Below are 18,018 nucleotides of genomic sequence, written 5' to 3'. Positions count from 1 at the left end.
GAAGCACGGTTCCAAAGAAACGTAATGCAAAATACACAAAGAAATACAGTGATAACTTGAGAGAACCTAGAAATACTCCTCCAGCAAGCCCCAAAGTATGCAGATATTGTGGAAACCAATCGCATTCTGACCGATCTTACTGTCCTGCAAGAGGGAAGGTGTTTATTGATATTTTAACTTTATTGATCCCCGAGTGGAAATGAAATTGTCATGGCAGCTCAATACATTCAATAAACATTTAGAATACATGTGACTACATACCCTTTAACTAACATACTTCTGTCCTAAACAGATGAATTATGTACTCTAATAGCACTAGGCAGGAACGATTTCTGAATAAGCCTGTTGTTCAAGCTATTCTTGAGTTTATCCAGAGTTTTATGGAGGGGATGAACATCACTGTCCATAATCGCCAGCAACTTTGCCAGCATTCTGTCCCTAACCACATGCTCCAAAGTACCAAGCTCAGAGCCGACGACAGAATCAGCCTTTTTAATGAGTTTGTGTAGTCTTTTGACAACCTTTGCTTTGATTCCATCGCCCCAACACACCACAGCGTAGAAGATGGTACTCGCAACAACAGCGAAATATGCGGGAAAATAAACCACTTTGCAAAAGTCTGCCACTCCAGCTGTGAGAAAACTGTCCACACAATGAGTAATGACAATACAGACCAGATTGAGGAGTGTGGTGAGCTGTTTATTGACTCGCTGACACAGGGCAAACAGGGCTCAGACACAGAACAAGTTGTGAACATTTAAATTAGTCCAAATCAAGAACATAAAATTAAGTTCAAGCTGGACACTGGATCCTCAGCGAATGTTATTCCTCTGTAAGAGTACACCAAACCGAAACACCCAATGCACTCTGCAGCCAACATCTCACCAGCTGTGTGGCTATGGTGGTGAACGTCTGGTGCCTAAAAGGCAAACGCGACCTTAAATGCAAGCATAAAGACATTGAGATGGTCATGACATTTTGTGTGGTTGACACAAGTGCACCCCCTGCCATAGGTCTAAAAGGATGCATTGACTTTGGCCTCTTGTACACTTGTACTGTCAGTTACAGAGACACAGACGAAAGCACCAGTCTTGGAGGAGTTTACAGATGTCTTCAAGGGGATCAGACTGTTTCCTGGCGAGTGTACCATACACCTGGACCTGCACGCAACACCAGTAGTCCATCCACCCAGACGCATTCCTCTCACATTACGTAGTCATCTTAAAGAGGAGCTTGGAAGAAAGATGTCATCGTTAAAGTCACAGAGCCAAATGAACGGGTTAATTCCATGGTTGTGGCCAAAAAACCACACACCGGTCAGCTAAAGGTGTGTCTAGACCCGAGGGACCTTAACAAGGCCATCAAGCGGCCACATTACCCTCTACCCACTCTTGAAAATATAATATCCAGGCTATCTGGTGCCCGATATTTCAGTGTTCTAGATGCTCGATCAGGCTATTGGGCTATTAAGCTCACTGAGGAATCATCGAGACTGACCACCTTTAACACAGTCTTTCCGACGCCTTCCCTTTGGACCGATTTCGGCCCAAGATGAGTTCCAACTAAAAATTGATGAAACATATGAAGGCCTAAATGGAGTCATGGCTATAGTCGACGACATTCTTGTTTACGGGAAGACTAACGGTGCGTTCACACTTGTAGTTCAGTTCGTTTGGTTCATTTGGTCCGGACCAAAGAAGAAAAAAAAACAATTTAGTCCTGGTCCGGTTAGCGTTCAGATTGGCAATTTTATCACCGAACCAAAAGATACCGAACCTAAAGGCACAGGGATACATTCACAACGTGATTGGTTGGATTTTATGACATATTGCCTATTTTGAGACGGAACTTACCGAACATCCAAAACAATGCTGTGTGCTGAGGTAAATGCGCTTGTTGTGTGTTTGTATCCTGCATGTGATGGTATTTTGGCCAGCTGGGAACTCGTGAAGAGCTTATAAAATGTGTAAAGGAGTCAAAACAGCGGCGGGAATCCATCCGTCACACACACACAAACGATCTGCTGCATGGAGAGACGTGTCTGATGCCTGTGATGGGCAAACTCGCGACTATGACAGGAAAAACTGACATGCGTGAGGATTCTGTCCATTTTAGGGTCTCGTCTTCCTGTTTTTGGTTCGGTTACATGTCTTTGGTCCGTGTTGCGTTCATATATCATTCGAACCGCACCAGAGTTCGTTTGGAAGCGGACCGAGACCCATCTTTTCAGCTGTCTCGGTCCGCTTGTTTGGTGCGCACCAGGGTTCGGATGGTAGCGTTCACATATGTTCAAATGAACCGCACTAACCGAGCAATCGCACCAGGGTTCGTTTTAATCGAACCAAACATGACAAGTGTGAACGCACCCTAAAGCCGAGCATGATGAACACCTCTGTGCTATGCTACAGCGTTCAGGAGAGAGGAGTCAAGCTCAATCCAGAAAAGAGCATCATCTGCCCTACAGAGGTGAGCTATTTTGGACATCTCCTCACTGCTGAGGGAATAAAGCCTGACCCTGCCAAAGTCACTGCTGTGAGAGACATGGAGCCACCTAAAGACAAAGGAGAACTTGAGACAGTGCTAGGTATGATTAATTACCTCTCCAAATTTGCACCTGGCCTCTCTGATGTCAACGCACCATTGCACCAGCTCTTAAAGGAGTCAAGTGAGTTTGTCTGGGACGTCCAGATTGACAAAGCCTTCAAGAGAATAAAAGAGCTGCTCACATTTGAACCAGGTCCAGTCTTAGCCTATTTTGATCCTCTCAAGGAGCTAAGGTTGCAAGGTGATGCCTCCAAGTACGGGCTCAGGGCAGTACTACTTCAGGATGGAAGACCCATCGCATACGCGTCAAAGTCTCTCTCTGAAAGCGAAATCAATTGAGAAAGAACTCTTTGCCTTATTGTTTGGCTGTAAGCGTTTCCATCAATACATCTACGGCCGCCAAGTCATCGTTGACAGTGACCACAAGCCCCTTGAGTCAATAATGTGAAAACCCTTGGCATTGGTTCCCCCAAGGCTACAAAAGGATGATCCTTCAGCTCCAGAAGTACATCTTCATCATTGTACATCGACCTGGCAATAACAACCCTGTCGCAGACACGTTGTCCAGAAAGTCACTTTCTGACCAGGATACGAGGGAATGTTAAAACATATTCTGACAGGCAGGTAGGGCATCATATTATTTCATTATATTCAGACTGAATATAATGATTGGATGAACATTTTATGTTCCTACACCTTCCACAGAAAATATATATTTATAAAAATACATTTAGACTGTTGAACATTGTGATTGCTATCAGGATATGAGGAGACTTTCAACCAGTATAACACAAAATGCATTGTGTTATAAAATGCTACACCTATTGCACCTTTAAATCTTTTTTTTTTTTTTCATGTTTGTGGTCTTTCACATCTTGAAAATCTGGTAAGATGTAGGTAAAATCATTTAGCATGGGCCAGCCCTTAAAGACTTCATATCCTGAAGTTCTAATAATTACAATATTTCAAAGAAAGAAATAAAAAAGAAATAAAATGGAGTTCAGAAAAAGTCAGGAAGTCAGAAAAAGTTTGTGAACCATTGTGAAGTATTGTGGTGGAAAATGATTCCCAAGATGGTAAATTCATTTTTCAGTGAAGTTTTTCTGGTGGTTGTACCCCAGTTAGGATTGGCAAATCATTGCCGTCCAACAGATGGAGCCCAAGGACTGTCACCACATAGGAAACAGGCTTCAAGAATTTCCCCAAAACTTCACAGATGAATTATAGTTCATTGGTATTTTTAAAGATATTTACATTCATAAGTTCTCAGTTTAACACTGACTTTAATTTTAGACAACTGTCAGTTATGAATATTGCAGCAGAGGGTTCAGTTGCATTTTTTTTTTTAATTTTCATTTTAGCATTAGCCACAGTACTCAAGTATAATCCAGGGATCTGTACATCTGCAATATAGTGATACACAGATAAATGATGATCAGACAAACCAAAGCAATAAAACTCCTATTTATCTAGTTCTATTTCTCTTCATTACTGTACTTCACCTCAGCTTTTATATTGCTATTATAGCTTGTTTACTAGTCTAGTTTTTATTAAACCTATGAATATTGTTGCTCTATGATAAATTGCCTGTGATATTCCTCATTTGTAAGTCGCTTTAAATAAATGTACCTGCTAAATTAATGTGTACATGTAAATCAGCTAAAAATGTGTAAATATGTCTTGACTTCTTGCTATAAGCTACTATTATTTCACTGCAGAAGATTAATAAAGTTGTATTTTATTACTAAACAGCCAGTTAAGTTTTATTTCTTCACTTTTAAAAGCTAGTGTGTTCAGTGACATTAATCATCTGATCCTTCTGGAAGACATTCCCATCGGATTGGATTCTATATGTCAGTTTAACATCTTCTGTCAGTCCTTTCGCCATCAGCATCTGCTCAATCTTAAGAACAGAAACAGCATTTTAGTATTTCACTCCTAAAAACTTTTCACCAAAAAAAAAAAAACTTCTAACTGTAGTTCACAAATATCATGCAAACTATATTAATATGCAGAATTGATGATGAAATGTTCATTTTAGGTGAACTGAAGTACTAAAACTCCAGCTGATTAAAAAGACAATATGCAAATGAAAAGCAAATTTTAGCAAAGAGGCAGATATTGTTTTGATATTTTGTTCTCTAATGCAACTACATTTACAAATTTTGTGTCCAGATGGCATCACTATATATTAAACACACTGCATTTCTACTCACCTTTGCTAAAATGTCTTTCTTCACTCCAGGATCGTTCACATTTTGACTTGATTTGACCATCAGTCTGACCGTCTGTCTCCTCCTCTCTGTGATACACACATAAAACTCATTAAAGCTTAGTGGTAAAAAGTGAGGAAGCAAAATGGCTTCTCTATGGCATAACTGTGAAAACCCCCTTAGAACATTTTTTTCAGAAGGCACCAAAAAATTTTTTAATGTAAAGTTCATGGTAACCAAGCTGCTGGGTTTTATTGTAAATTTCACAGATTCTCAATGTCTGGTATGTTTAATCTGTTTTGCTTGCATTTTGAAGTGAAGTGGTCAAATGTGCTACTATAAATACTCACTATTGTAGCAGACAGCAGCATATTTAAGGTGACAGTCCACATCATTAAACGTTCCAATAAGAGATGTTCCCACGCAAAATTGACTGCCACCGTTATTGTTCGGCTGTCCAAACCCCCATGATCTGAACGTGGATTCGCTCTGATCGGACCAGGTCCAGGGAGCAGCGGCATTCGTCCGATAGAGTCCAGTCCAGATCCAGATCCATTTTCCTTCAAAACCAGCATGCACAGTGTTCAGCAGCTCTTCATAATCTGTCTGATCATCAATGGTGGCGAGGTCAGTGTAATGCTGTCTGCAGTATGTCTGAGCTTCGGACCAGTTCATGTTCTCATGAACAAAGTAAAACATATGAGTCTGTGAGAGCGTCACATGCATCAGAGCTGAAGGAGGAAGATACAAAGACTTTAACATCTTATTTTGTTGAGATTTGTCATTTTTGTGCATGAAATAGGCTACAGCTATTTTTTTTTTTTTGGATGACTGATTGACAGAGACTGTTACATAATTTATGGAAGCTTGTTTCATCCACGGAATAAAGAGTAAAAAAAACAGGTTTATATCTCACAATTCTGAGAAATTAAAATCAGAATTGCAAGTAATAAATATTAGGAATTATGAGAAAATTTAAAGTTGTGAGATATAAACTCAGGCTGCGTTTACACTTGGCATTAACATGCGACCTGTATCTGAATGTTGTCCACATACGCATTGAAAAGACGAAGTGTAAACGAGTTTGTGATCGGAATGTTACAATACTTGTAACTTGAACTTTACAATAAACGTCAATCTTTAAAACAGTTTATGTAGACTTATATGATGCATTGTGGGTCATTTTTCATTTTAACCGTGCAACATTATCTAAACGAGGCTAATGTTGTTTTTATCGTTTCAGTTTATTCATCTCCCGTTTGTCAAAAGTCATTGTACACTATAATCTTAAACCCGGATGATGTGACTTCTGTAACATGATCAACCCAGTTATTTTTGTGTGATCAAATTCTGGAAGTATTCCTTCATTTAAAAAACTTAATTTGATCTAAGACTGGAGATTGCATCGGAAAAAAGAGCAAGTCAGTGAAAGCAATGGGACGTTGTTTAATTGGGACGGTCTTTACTCTTATCAGGTGTTATAGCCTACCCTTGTTTAGTTCCATGGGCGGAACCATTGTATGTGGGTGGGACAAGACCCACCCACTTTTTAAGACCAATGATATTGGACCCACTCACTTTTACCGTCTCTAATTCAGCATTTGTCTAACCAGGTGATGCTACTCCACAAACCACCAACAGAGCACAAAAAAATACCCAAAATAAAAATATTTTTTAAAACATCGCCAAGTAAAATGCTGTGTATATAGAACTGTCTCTCACAACAAACGGGACACTTTTCAGACAGGCATTCCGACCTCAGCGCAAGTCAAAGGAGCGCGGAAAAGGTAGCTTCAGTTGAACAACAGTGACCTGTGGTCAGATGAGAAGTTGTCAGGATATGTCAGTAAAACTCCAATCAGCCATTAGGCTATAGCCTACTGTGCTCGAGGCGTGAACTCAAGAATTGCTCGAGCAAATGCGCCGGCGCGCGCTGCATATTGCTTTATTATAGCTTAACTAAAGCGCTAAAGAAACTACGGGCATGCACCGTCGTTATTCAGTTGTAGGCCTAAATGAAGTTATGAAATTGCCAAACATGCGATTAAAGCTGCCTCGAAACTGTGCATGCATGTATGTATTTGTTGACATGGTTTAAAGTTATTGTTATCCAATTTGTTGGCCTTAAAACGTATTAAAATGCATATATGTACACCAAGAAAATCAAAATTTTTTCGGGGGAGCATGCCCCCCAACCCCCCTAGCATAATACATTTTGTGACCACGATAAATATAAAACGCTGCGTATGGCCCTGCTTCTTTTCTATCTAATGAAATCAAATGTAATCGTGTATTTCTCCAGTTGTGCGCTCTTTGGGACTAAACTTTGTATGCACTGTGTGATGTGTGAAAATAAATGGGAGCAAAGCGCGACTGAATGTAAAGGTTTGAGTCTCGTTGTTCTATTCAAAAAAAAAAAAAAAAAAAAAAAAAAAAAAAAAAAAATCAATAACTACCGATTGATTGGCATTTTATCTATCTATCTATCTATCTATCTATCTATCTATCTATAATTGCATAAAAAAAAATTTGGAGGGAGGACCCACCCACATTTTTTTTGCTTCCGACGCCCATGTTTAGTTCTAATTAATGCTCTTCAATGTGATGTGTGTTATTTTATTTCTTTAATACAAAGATGTTCAGATTCTACCATATGAAGCCATTTGAAGCTTCTGCCTTTCGAACGCACCTAATGTAAATATCGTGCGGGAAACAGAAATCCGAACAGTTATTCAGATACAGAGTCCACTTCATGTGAACAAATGTAAATGTGCCATGTCCTGATTGTCAAATGATCCGATCTGCTTGATTTGATCACGGTGACTAATGTAAACGCAGCTTTAGTGTCAGGATCACCAATCACCATGCCTGTCACCTCTGCGCACTACATCTCCCACAATCCTGCCTGGTTATCACCTGCACTCACTTCACAATTACCTGTCTGCCATCACCCTCATCTACATAAGCCAGCACCACACACACAGAGACTGTCTGGTCTTGTCTCAGTCTAGAACTGCTGTATCGTTTATGACTTCAACTAGGACTGCATGGACTGCTATACTTACCTGAGTCTACTCACCTGTGTGTTCTCCCCAACAGTGATTTAATGGTGTGTGGTGCTACTTAACTCTTTGGACAGTCTTTGTCACTCTTCACTCTTGTTGTATATAATCCTCAATCACTATATTTCACCTGATTGTTAATAAACTGAGTCAATAACTTTTACTCACCTGTGCCATTGAGTCTGTGTTCCCTGACAGAAGACCAGACCTACAACAAACACAACCACCAAGATGGCTGCCCCATTGAGGAATACGGTGAGGAATTCCTGGTATACTCAGAGGATGCTGTGGTTAGATTTCTAATAGAGGTTTGGATGAACCTTTGTACTCTAATGTGCCATGAGGTGTGAATAGGTGCACTTTAGAGCAATATATTCTCAATGCCCCTCTACTCAGCCAAGCTAGTCCCGAAAGACCACTCTTTCTTCCTGTGAATTCCAAGTCTGTCCCAGTGAAGCCCACTCTGGAGTCTGCTCCAGCCCCAGAGTCCAGTCCTTTGACAGCCCCTGAACACAGCCGAAACCTGACCTTAGTCTAGTGATGGCTCCAGCCCCTGAGCACAGTACAGAGAAGGCTCCAGTCCCTGAGTTCAGCCCCATGCCTGAGTTCAGCCCCATCCCAGAGTAGAGTCACAAGTCTACTCCAGCCCCAGAATTCAGTCCGTTACAGTCTCAGAGTTCTGTATCGAGCCCGTTCCAGCCCCAGAGTCTGCATCGGAGCGAACTCCAACCCCTGAATCTGCATCAGAACCCACTTGTACCTATGAGTTAACCCTAAATTTACCTCCAGTCCTTGAGTCCGTGCGAGAATTCCCCTCAGACCAAGAGTCAGCCCCTGACCAGAGTCCAGTGATTGCTCCAGCCCCGACCAGAGTCATGCGCCTGCTCTCGTGCCCGAGCTCAGCAAAGTACATGGGAAAAAAAGTCAGAACTGTGAAATATAAACTCACAATTGCTAGCAAGAAAAAAAGTCTGAATTGCAAGCTATAAACTCACAACTCTGAGGAACAAAAAAGTCAGAACTATGAGATATAAACTTGGAATTATGAGAAAAATTCTGAATTGCAAGATATTAATCATACAAGATTAATGTTGGGAAACCTAAATTAGTAGATTAAGTACTCTAAAGTACATGCTCTACTGCCAGAATCCTCAGACAACATGGCCATCATCTCAGAACCCAGCCAGATACTTCCAAGCCCAGAGGATTCGGAGACCTCTCTACCAATGATTGTTCTCCCCGCTACGGCAGTGGCCATAATGTGTGTTTAGGCCGCACACTGCTCTCCCACTTGTATAGAAGTGGAGGTATTCGTTCCTGAATTTCCTGTGACCAGATCCGACTAAGAAGGTCATTCCCAAGTTTCCTGTCTGTCCAGATGCGACCATGGAGGTAATTTCCAAGTCTTCTTTCTGTCCAGATGCGACCACTGATGTTGTTCCTGATTTTCCTGTCTGTTCAGATGCAACCATGGAGGTCGTTTTCAAGTCTTCTGTCTGTCTATATGCAACCACGAAGATCATTCCAGAATTTGTCAATATGTTATCAAAGACATCATCACCAAGTTTTGCGTTTGCCCTGATGTAGCCACAGAGGCAAATCTATATTCCCTTTTCATGGCCACAGAAACTGACCAAAGTCCCATCATCACGGACGCAGAAATCGATCAAGTCCCTTCATCACAATCACAGAGGTCAATTTGATCCACTGTGCTTTAAGTTCCCTTGTGACCGATCTGATCCCGTGTCCTAAGTTCCCTCAACGCAGCCATGGAGGCTGCCTTGTTCTCCTGCTCTCCATGCTCCTATGTTGCGATCATGGTGACCATTACTAGCATCCTTATCACAACTACAGAATCGGGCATGATTTTCTGTTCTCCAAGTTACTTCGATGTGGTCAACGAGTGACCTACCTGCACCACTATGGCTCCATGAATTACCTACACCGCTATGGCTTCCTGAGTTGCTCCCTGGTTTCCTAGGTTGCCAGTGCAGTCCTGGAGGTTCCCTGACCTGCCCATATATCCCTATTCACCTGCTTGTCACCTGACAAAGCTCCAGGGCAACCACCCTCCCACCTAGGTTGGATTGTTTTGTGCGAGGTTGCACCTTCAGGAAGGGGGGAGGTACTGTCAGGATCACAAGTTACCATGCCTGTCACCTCTGCACACTACATCTCCCACAATCCTGCCTGGTTATCACCTGCACTCACTTCACAATTACCTGTCTGCCATCACCCTCATCTACATAAACCAGCACCACACACACAGAGACTGTCTGGTCTGGTCTCTATCTAGGACTGTTATATTGTCTATGACTTCAACTAGGACTACATGGACTGCTATACTTACCTGAGTCTACACACTTGTGTCATTTCTTGTGCAAAAATGATTTAAAAGGTGTGTGTGGTGCTACTTACCTCTTTGGATGGTCTTTGTCACACTTCATCTGCTCTGGTTGTTGTCATATAAAACCCTCAATCACTAGATTTCACCTGCTTGTTAATAAAATGAGTCAACTTTTACTCACCTGTGCCATTGAGTCTGTGTTTCCTGACACTCAGAAATGTGAAAAATAAAGTCAGAATTGCAAGAAAGTCAATTGCCAAACATAAACTCAGAGAAAAAAAAGTCAGAATTATTAGATATTGTCAGAATTGCTAGTTATAAACTCAAAATTGCTAAATATAAACTTGCAGATGCAAGAAAAAAAAGTCTAAATTGCGATATATAAACTTGCAACTGAGGAAAAAAAGTGTCAATTGTGAGATATAAACTTGGAATTGTGAGGAAAAATGCCAGAATTGCAAGATCGCAAATGCGGGGAAAAAAAAAGACTAAATTGCGAGTCAAGTAATATCTCAATTATGGCATGACTTTTCTCCAAACTGTGATTAAACTCACAATTGCGAGTAATAAAGTCAGAATTGTGAGATATAAACTCGCAAATATAAGAAAAAAGAAAACAAGAAAAAAAAAGTCAGAATTGAGAGATATAAACTTAAAATTACTAGCAAGAAAAAAGTCTGAATTGCAAGCTATAAACTCACAACTCTGAGGAACAATAAAGTCAGAACTATGAGATATAAACTTGGAATTATGAGGAAAAAAGCCAGAATTGCAAGATGTAAGCTTGATGAAAGACGTAAACCAGAATGGCAAGTTTAGCAATCTCTCACAATTATGAATTTTTTCTCCAAATTGTGATAAACTTGCAATTGTGAGTTATAAAGTCTGAATTGCAAGATGTACTGTAAGAAAAAAGTCAGAAATGTGAGATATAAACTTGCAGTCGCTAGAAAAAAAGTCTGAATTGAGAGTTTAGCTATATCTCACAAATAACTTTTTTTTTACAAATTGTATAAATAAAATCATAGTTGTGAATTAAAGTCTGAATTGAGAAAAACTTGAATTAGGAGAAAAAGTCTGAATTGCAAGTTAAAAATGTGATAAATTTGCAATTTCTAGAAAAAAAAAAGTCTGAATTGCAAGTTTAGCTGTATCTCACAATTGACTTTTTTTCTACAAATTGTGATAAAATCGCAGTGGAGTTATAAAGTCCGAATCGTGAGGAAAAAGTCTAAAATGCAAGAAATAAAATTGCAATTACCTTTTTAAATTATGTGGAACAAACAAGCTTCCATACTTAATCCCTGATTAAAAGATTATACAATTTTGCAAAAAACAAAACTAACCTAGCAAAAGAACCAAAAGCAAAACAATCTCCATCATGAAGCACCTATTGGATGAGAAAACAACCAAACTTCTCTCATATACTTAAAACTGCTGCTCTCTTTAACCAAACACACAAAAGATCAATAAATGTTAGTTATTCTGTCTCTAACAGTCCGTGCAATGAGTTTTCTTTTCCTCTCTTGTGTATCTGAATGACATTAACATGACCTGCTTTATCATTTTACATGCTTTGCAAACGATATTGAAATTCATTGAGTGACATCAGAGATTTGCATGTCAGCAGCATTTATATAGTTAATTTACAAACAGTTGAAGCATGAGTAATATGTTGAATAATTACAATTTAAAGTCAAAGCACACCAAAAACATAGTGGATTAATAAAAAATAAAAATACAAGCAGACTAAACGAAACTCAAACCAGCATCCTGATTACCCAAAATGATTTTACCTGAGATTGCACAACTAAAACCAGCAGCCGGATTTAAAGTGGTTTGATAATATTAGCATGCAGTTGTTGTTTATATACTGCATGTCACCCACATTTGTAGTCATTTTCAGTGACATTAATAAAGCAAAATGCAAATTCAGTGTCACTGGCTGTTTGATTGGCTGTTACCTCCGTAAAATCGACATAACATTTGATAAGAGATCTACAGAAAGTTTTTAGGTTAAATGCAGTACAATTTATATAAATAAATAAAATATCAATAAATAAATCTCAAACTATACATATATCCCACAACTTTTCTTCATAAAAATGGCCAAATAAATGGGAAATTTTCCAATTATTTCCCATAGAAATGAACGAGTAATTTAAAGTAAGCAAGATTTGTTTCACCGACACTGAAATCATCACTTATGAATCCTACAGAAGCACATACCAGCATTTCAGCAGGAGAATTATAATCTTAAGAGGTCTGTACAACTTCATATTATAGTGGAAGCTTGTAAACAAAACACCTTCACAGTGTCACATGAATGACTTTACATTTCAGTTGCACTTGTAAATAGATAAATAACTTAATCATTTATGTATATGGTTGGTATAGATTGGAGAAAAAAAAAACGGTATTGGCCAGTCTCTAATTTCACAAAAATGTAAAACTCAATCTCAAACAATTCCCGCAGAATTACATTCACATAATCAGCTAAAATGGGTAATTGTCAAATCACAGATTCAGTTCTTACTACACTTCAAATTCACCACAGCACATCAATAAAACTGTTTACTGCTTTTCCATTTTTCAAATGCAAGTCTGTTGAGTGACGTCACACTTCCGGTTCTTTTGGAAGACATTTCCATCTGATTGGATTTTCCACGACCGTTTTGCATCTTCTCTGAGTCCCTTCTCCTTCAGTATCTGCTCTATCTGAAGAACACAAACACACTTTTATTACTCAATACTCTTGGTAAGTTCCTCCATTATCAATATACATTCAACAAACTGTACATTATGAACTTGCCTTCAGCAGAATCTCTGCCTTCACTGAAGGATCATTAACATTTTGACTTGATTTAACTGTCAGTCTTACAGTCTGTTTCCTCTTCTCTGTGGGACAGAAATACACAGTGATCAAGTGCTCAAAATAATAAAGAGTAACAGAATATGTTGCTGTTTTTCGATCAAAGCAATCTAGTGAAATAACTGTCAGTCATGCTATTTACTACTTATTTTTTACAATTTTTGCAATAAAACACAATTAAAATGAAAATTTGTAAAAGTAAATACAACAAACGAAGAAAAACAATAAATACAATAAATAAATGTAATTGCAAATTCAATTTTTTTTTTTCTAAACATGTCAACTTTTGCACCAGAAGACTGTACAGTATTTTACTGCAAATGAGAGACAAAAATCAAGTTTAATCTCTGATGATATGCATGATAAATCTCAGAAAGTCAGCTTCGAACACACAAATACAGATCTGATGTTTATGACCATAATTTGGCGTCCAAATTCCTTTTCTATTCCAACAGCAGTTTAATGTAAGTTTTGCACTTTTAAAGTCAATAAAGCAGTGAGGTGTGTGTGCAAATACTCACCAGTGTAGCAGACAGAAGGCAATTTATTTTGACAGTCCAGATCATTAAGAGCACCATCAGCCACTATAACGCAATACTGGTTGCTCCCATAATTGTTCGGCTGCCCTGGAGCCCATGGCATGAACGTGGATTTGCTCTGATCGGACCAGATCCAGGGAGCTTTTGCGTCCTTCCGATGAAGTCCGATCCACACATGCCCTTTATAATCCTTGTGTACAGATCGCAACAGCTCAGAGAGATCCATGTGGTCATCAGTGGTGGCGAGATCAGTGAAATGCCGTCTGCAGTACCTCTGTGCATCAGACCAGATCATACTCTCAGGAACAAAGTAAAACATGCGAGACTGTGAGAATGCCACATACAGTGCTGAAGAGGGAAGATACAAAAATGTGTTTAAATGGCAGTTTTGTGCATAATACACAACTATTTATTGTCATAGTTTCAAATCGGGTTAAAGTTAACTGAAACTTGTCAATGATTGACAGGTGCCTCTATTATGTCATTCCTGATTAAAAGTATCAATAATTGAAAAATGAACTAACCCGCCAGGTTCGCAAAGAGCAAAACATTCTTCATCATGAACAACCTATAAGAAAACAAAACTAAACATTTTAAAAAGAAATCAAATTACTGCTTAAAACACCAGTGCTTTACAGAGTGATCAATGTTTCTTTATGTTAAATATTTCTATTAAGCAATAAAAAAAAATACCTTTTTCCTCAAAGTATTGAGGTGAATGGCATTACCCAGACTCTGTCATTTTATGTACTTTGCAAAAGACATTAAAATTCAGAGATTTGCATGTCAGCAAATTCATATTATACACCAAACACACACATCAATCACTGTCAACTCAACCCCATCCGAGTCTTCAAGTTAGATTGATTATAAGTCAATGCACATTACTAAAAGGTTACTTCACTTCAAAGATCAGAAAATCAAAAACTCTTTTACCATTGGTGTACCTCAGGGTTCAGTGCGTAACCCGTTTCTTTTGTGGTTTCACACAAGCTCACTGAGACACACACGACATGCATCTCTATCCTCTCATCCTCAACCACACCAAAAGGTCATTATTTATATATATATAAATGTTATGTTATAAAGTACATTCTTCATATTTGTGTTTTTCCTGATTTGTAAGTTGCTTTGGCTAAACCCTCTGCTAAAATGAATAAATGTAAATGTGGTGAAGCCAGAGCCGGTCAGCGTCTGCAGGTCCCCCTGCTTCAGGCCTTCACATCCGGCTCATGCAGCCTTTTTCCAATGAAATCTTGCTGGGGTCGACACTTGGATTTCTGGAGACACTTAATGTGCACAATATTCAGTTTATAAAAGAACCTTGGGGATGAACTACAGATGTTTAGTACACAAGGAGGCCTTGCTAAAATAATGATGGAAACTGGGACAAAAGTAGTTCATAAAAGCACTAAAACATTCAGTCTGTCTTCAATAAATTATGGAAGAAAAAATCATTACAAAGCATAACAAACAAACCATGGGCGTGTTTAAATGTACAAAACACATGATAAACAAATCAGGAGGCCAGTTATAAAGGGCCCATTATATGTTTATACTGTATCTAAAGAACTAGTCTGACCAAATCATCATCATCATGATCAAACTCGATTTATTGTATTTTTGTAAATGGCCATTGCTGTGACAATACTGTACCAGAGTCATGCAAACCAAGCTTGTTTGAATTTTGATTTGACTGTTGAGAGAGCGTGTAATGACCATCGTCTGCTCTGTGACATATGCATCAGTACAGATGTGTAGGAAATCACAGTCAATTTATACAGTTGACACCATTATACCACTATATACACCCACAGAATGATGCCACTGGCCAACAGACGATCCAGAAGAGAAGTTTCCATGTGAAAGCCTGTTTAAGGATTCAAACAAAAGCAGCGTATCATTTGCAGCTGCTGCACCGATGACCTGGTTGAAGGGGTCAAACTAATGGAACACAGAGAACAATTCCAACTCACCTAGCCAAAAAACTGCCATCTATTGACTGACGATATGAAAAGTAGATTATATTGTAATGCCATTGCAAATCCTGGAATGCACTAGTTAATGTGATTATGTTCAGCAGTTTAAGGGGTGGGGGGGTTCAGCAGGGTCAGCGGGCTAGAGAGTTCAGAGTTGGAAGTGAGAGGTCAGTGAGTTTGAAAGCGATATTAAAGGACTATAGAAAGAAATAAAGTCTCAGAACAAGAAAGAACCCACCTGGTTGCTACTAGTAGTGAAACACTACATTTGGCTTCAGAGAGACAGACTTCAACACAAGATTTGAGCATTCACCGCTGAGATGGACAACAGTGTGTGGCCGAAAGTGAAAAGAGATGCGGGAAGAGGTCGCAGGCCCATACCCCAACCTTGGATAAGGACAAGGGGCAACGAGTTTAGGAAGGGGTTATACAACACCCTACAGAGACTGTTATGGTAGTGGGTTGGTCTTATGTTGGAAATTTCTGCCACATACCCATTATAGTGGCAGGAGTTGCTTGCACAGCCCTTGTTGACACCGGATTAAATGCAACCCTAGTTCGGCCTGATCTTGTTTCAGTGGGGACAGCTTTGGTACTGATGTCTACTCATCTGAAAAAAAAAAAAAAGGGAAAGGACTGTTTGTTTGACAGAGGGTCTGTCCATGTCGTTCCATGCATCGGTGGCTGACGTGCAGGACCCCAGCATTCTGCTTCAAGCCTGACCCCAGTGCCCCTATCTGTACATCTGCCTATATGGCTTAAGGGAGTAACAAAAGGTGTGCTTGTGGTGAGTCAAAGAGGACTTCAAGGACATTTTTGCCCTCTGTGAAACTGAGGTGGGTCTAACCCACTTAGTTCAGCATGTTATTCACACAGGAGATGCCTGACCAATAAAGAGTGAGGCTGTGCCATCTTCCCCCTGGCCTGACATGAAGCTGCGGATAAGGAGTTGGAGGAAATGCCATAGGCGGGTACAGCTGAACATTCAGAGAGCCCGTGGGCTTTAGCAGTCATCATGGTGCCATGGAAAAATAGTTTCAAATGGAGGTTCTGCATAGACTATAGACACCTCAGCAAAGTTACAGAAAATGATTTGTACCCCCTGCCTAGAGTTGTCAAGTCTCTTGAATTGGTGGCTGGTTCTTCCTGGTTCTCAACTCTTGACTTGTGAAGCAGCTACTGGCAAGTGCCACTGTCTCATGAGTCTGCTCCCAAAACCGCATTCTGCAGAAACAACCTCTGGCATTTTAAAGTACTTCCATTTGGGTTTTACAATGCTCCTGCCACATTTGAACAGCTCATGGACAGTGCTGGAAGGAATCCCTTGCCGTGAATGTCTTGTATATTTGGATGACCTGTTAGTCCATGATGGGTCATTCGATGAAGCACTCGAATTCCTTAAGTTTTGGGAAGAGTAGTGGTGCCAGGTTTGAAACTGCATCCAGATGTGCCACTTTGAGGCAAGAGTTTGAATTCCTTGGTCACAAATTGGGGAGGGAGAGCATAGGCACCCTGGAAGATAAAATTAGTACCATCAAATACTGTGCGACCCCTACAGACCTGAGACAAGTGAAGAGTTTTCTGGGACTAGCCTCTTACTATAGGAGAGTTGTAAAGGGTTTGGCGTGCATAGCGACAGCACTCTTCCGCCTCCCCAGGTAAGGTAAGACCATACCTTTCTCTGAACTGACAAGTGCCATAAAGCATTCGATACCCTTCGGCAGGCATTTATTGAGGTTCTTGTTCCACCTGACACTGCACTGCCTTTTGTTTTAGACATGGATGCAAGCAACGTTAGAGTGAGGGCAGTGTTATCGTAGGAAGGGCCAGATGGAGAGAAGATAGTAGCATACTTTAGCAGGGTCTTTAACAAGTCTGAGAGGTGCTACTGTGTCACCAGATGTGAGCTCCTTGTGGTAGTTATGGCAGTGAGGCACTTTAAATATTACCTGTGTGCCACACCATTCAATAAGGACAGACCATGCTGCACTCCAATAGTTGATGTCCTTGAGCTTCAGGCTCCTTGAAGTGGCTCGATGGCTGTAAGAACTCCAGTCATACAACTTCACAGTAATTCATAGACCCAGGTCTAGCCACACCAATGGTGATGCTTTGTCACATCGCCCCTGTGCTGCTGAGGGCTGCAGTCATTGTGAAAAGAGAGACGCAGGAGAGGGAACTGTGTCAGGAGAACGAGAGCACAGACTTCATGTGGGAAACTGAGGTTGGTTAACGCACCAGAGTGGAAGTTGCAGCAGGAGCAGGATGAAGATCTGAGGCCTGTGCTACGTTGGCTAGAGGCACAGTGTAGACCCGATTGGAGTGACATTGCAGGGTGCTCGTTGGTCACAAAAGGGACTGTGATACAAATTCAACACAGCAGCTGAGTGTAGTGCTCCAGTGGGCATAGAAGGAGCCCATCACCTGGGACGACAGACAGCAAGTGGTAATTGTGTTGACAG

General features: G+C 40.1%; 2 protein-coding genes across 2 annotated transcripts; both read right to left on the bottom strand.

The window, feature by feature from the left end:
* Positions 1-3,447: 3,447 nt before the first annotated feature.
* LOC125264305 (C-type lectin lectoxin-Lio2-like) lies at positions 3,448-5,834 on the bottom strand. Its single transcript, XM_048183546.1, has 3 exons — positions 5,108-5,834; positions 4,761-4,846; positions 3,448-4,447 (listed from the first exon to the last, which is right to left on the bottom strand). Exons 1-3 carry the CDS (start codon positions 5,631-5,633, stop codon positions 4,322-4,324), a joined length of 738 nt encoding a protein of 245 aa, XP_048039503.1. The 5' UTR covers positions 5,634-5,834; the 3' UTR covers positions 3,448-4,321.
* Positions 5,835-12,249: 6,415 nt separating this feature from the next.
* On the bottom strand, positions 12,250-14,635 carry LOC125264308 (C-type lectin lectoxin-Thr1). The gene is made up of 4 exons (XM_048183550.1): positions 14,102-14,635; positions 13,560-13,925; positions 12,979-13,064; positions 12,250-12,884 (listed from the first exon to the last, which is right to left on the bottom strand). Exons 1-4 carry the CDS (start codon positions 14,136-14,138, stop codon positions 12,759-12,761), a joined length of 615 nt encoding a protein of 204 aa, XP_048039507.1. The 5' UTR covers positions 14,139-14,635; the 3' UTR covers positions 12,250-12,758.
* Positions 14,636-18,018: the final 3,383 nt, after the last annotated feature.

This window comes from Megalobrama amblycephala, linkage group LG3, assembly GCF_018812025.1.
Source record: "Megalobrama amblycephala isolate DHTTF-2021 linkage group LG3, ASM1881202v1, whole genome shotgun sequence".
Classification (NCBI taxonomy): domain Eukaryota; kingdom Metazoa; phylum Chordata; class Actinopteri; order Cypriniformes; family Xenocyprididae; genus Megalobrama; species Megalobrama amblycephala.
The sequence above is the reverse complement of the archived record's forward strand: the minus strand, read 5'-3'. Positions and strand labels throughout refer to the sequence as shown.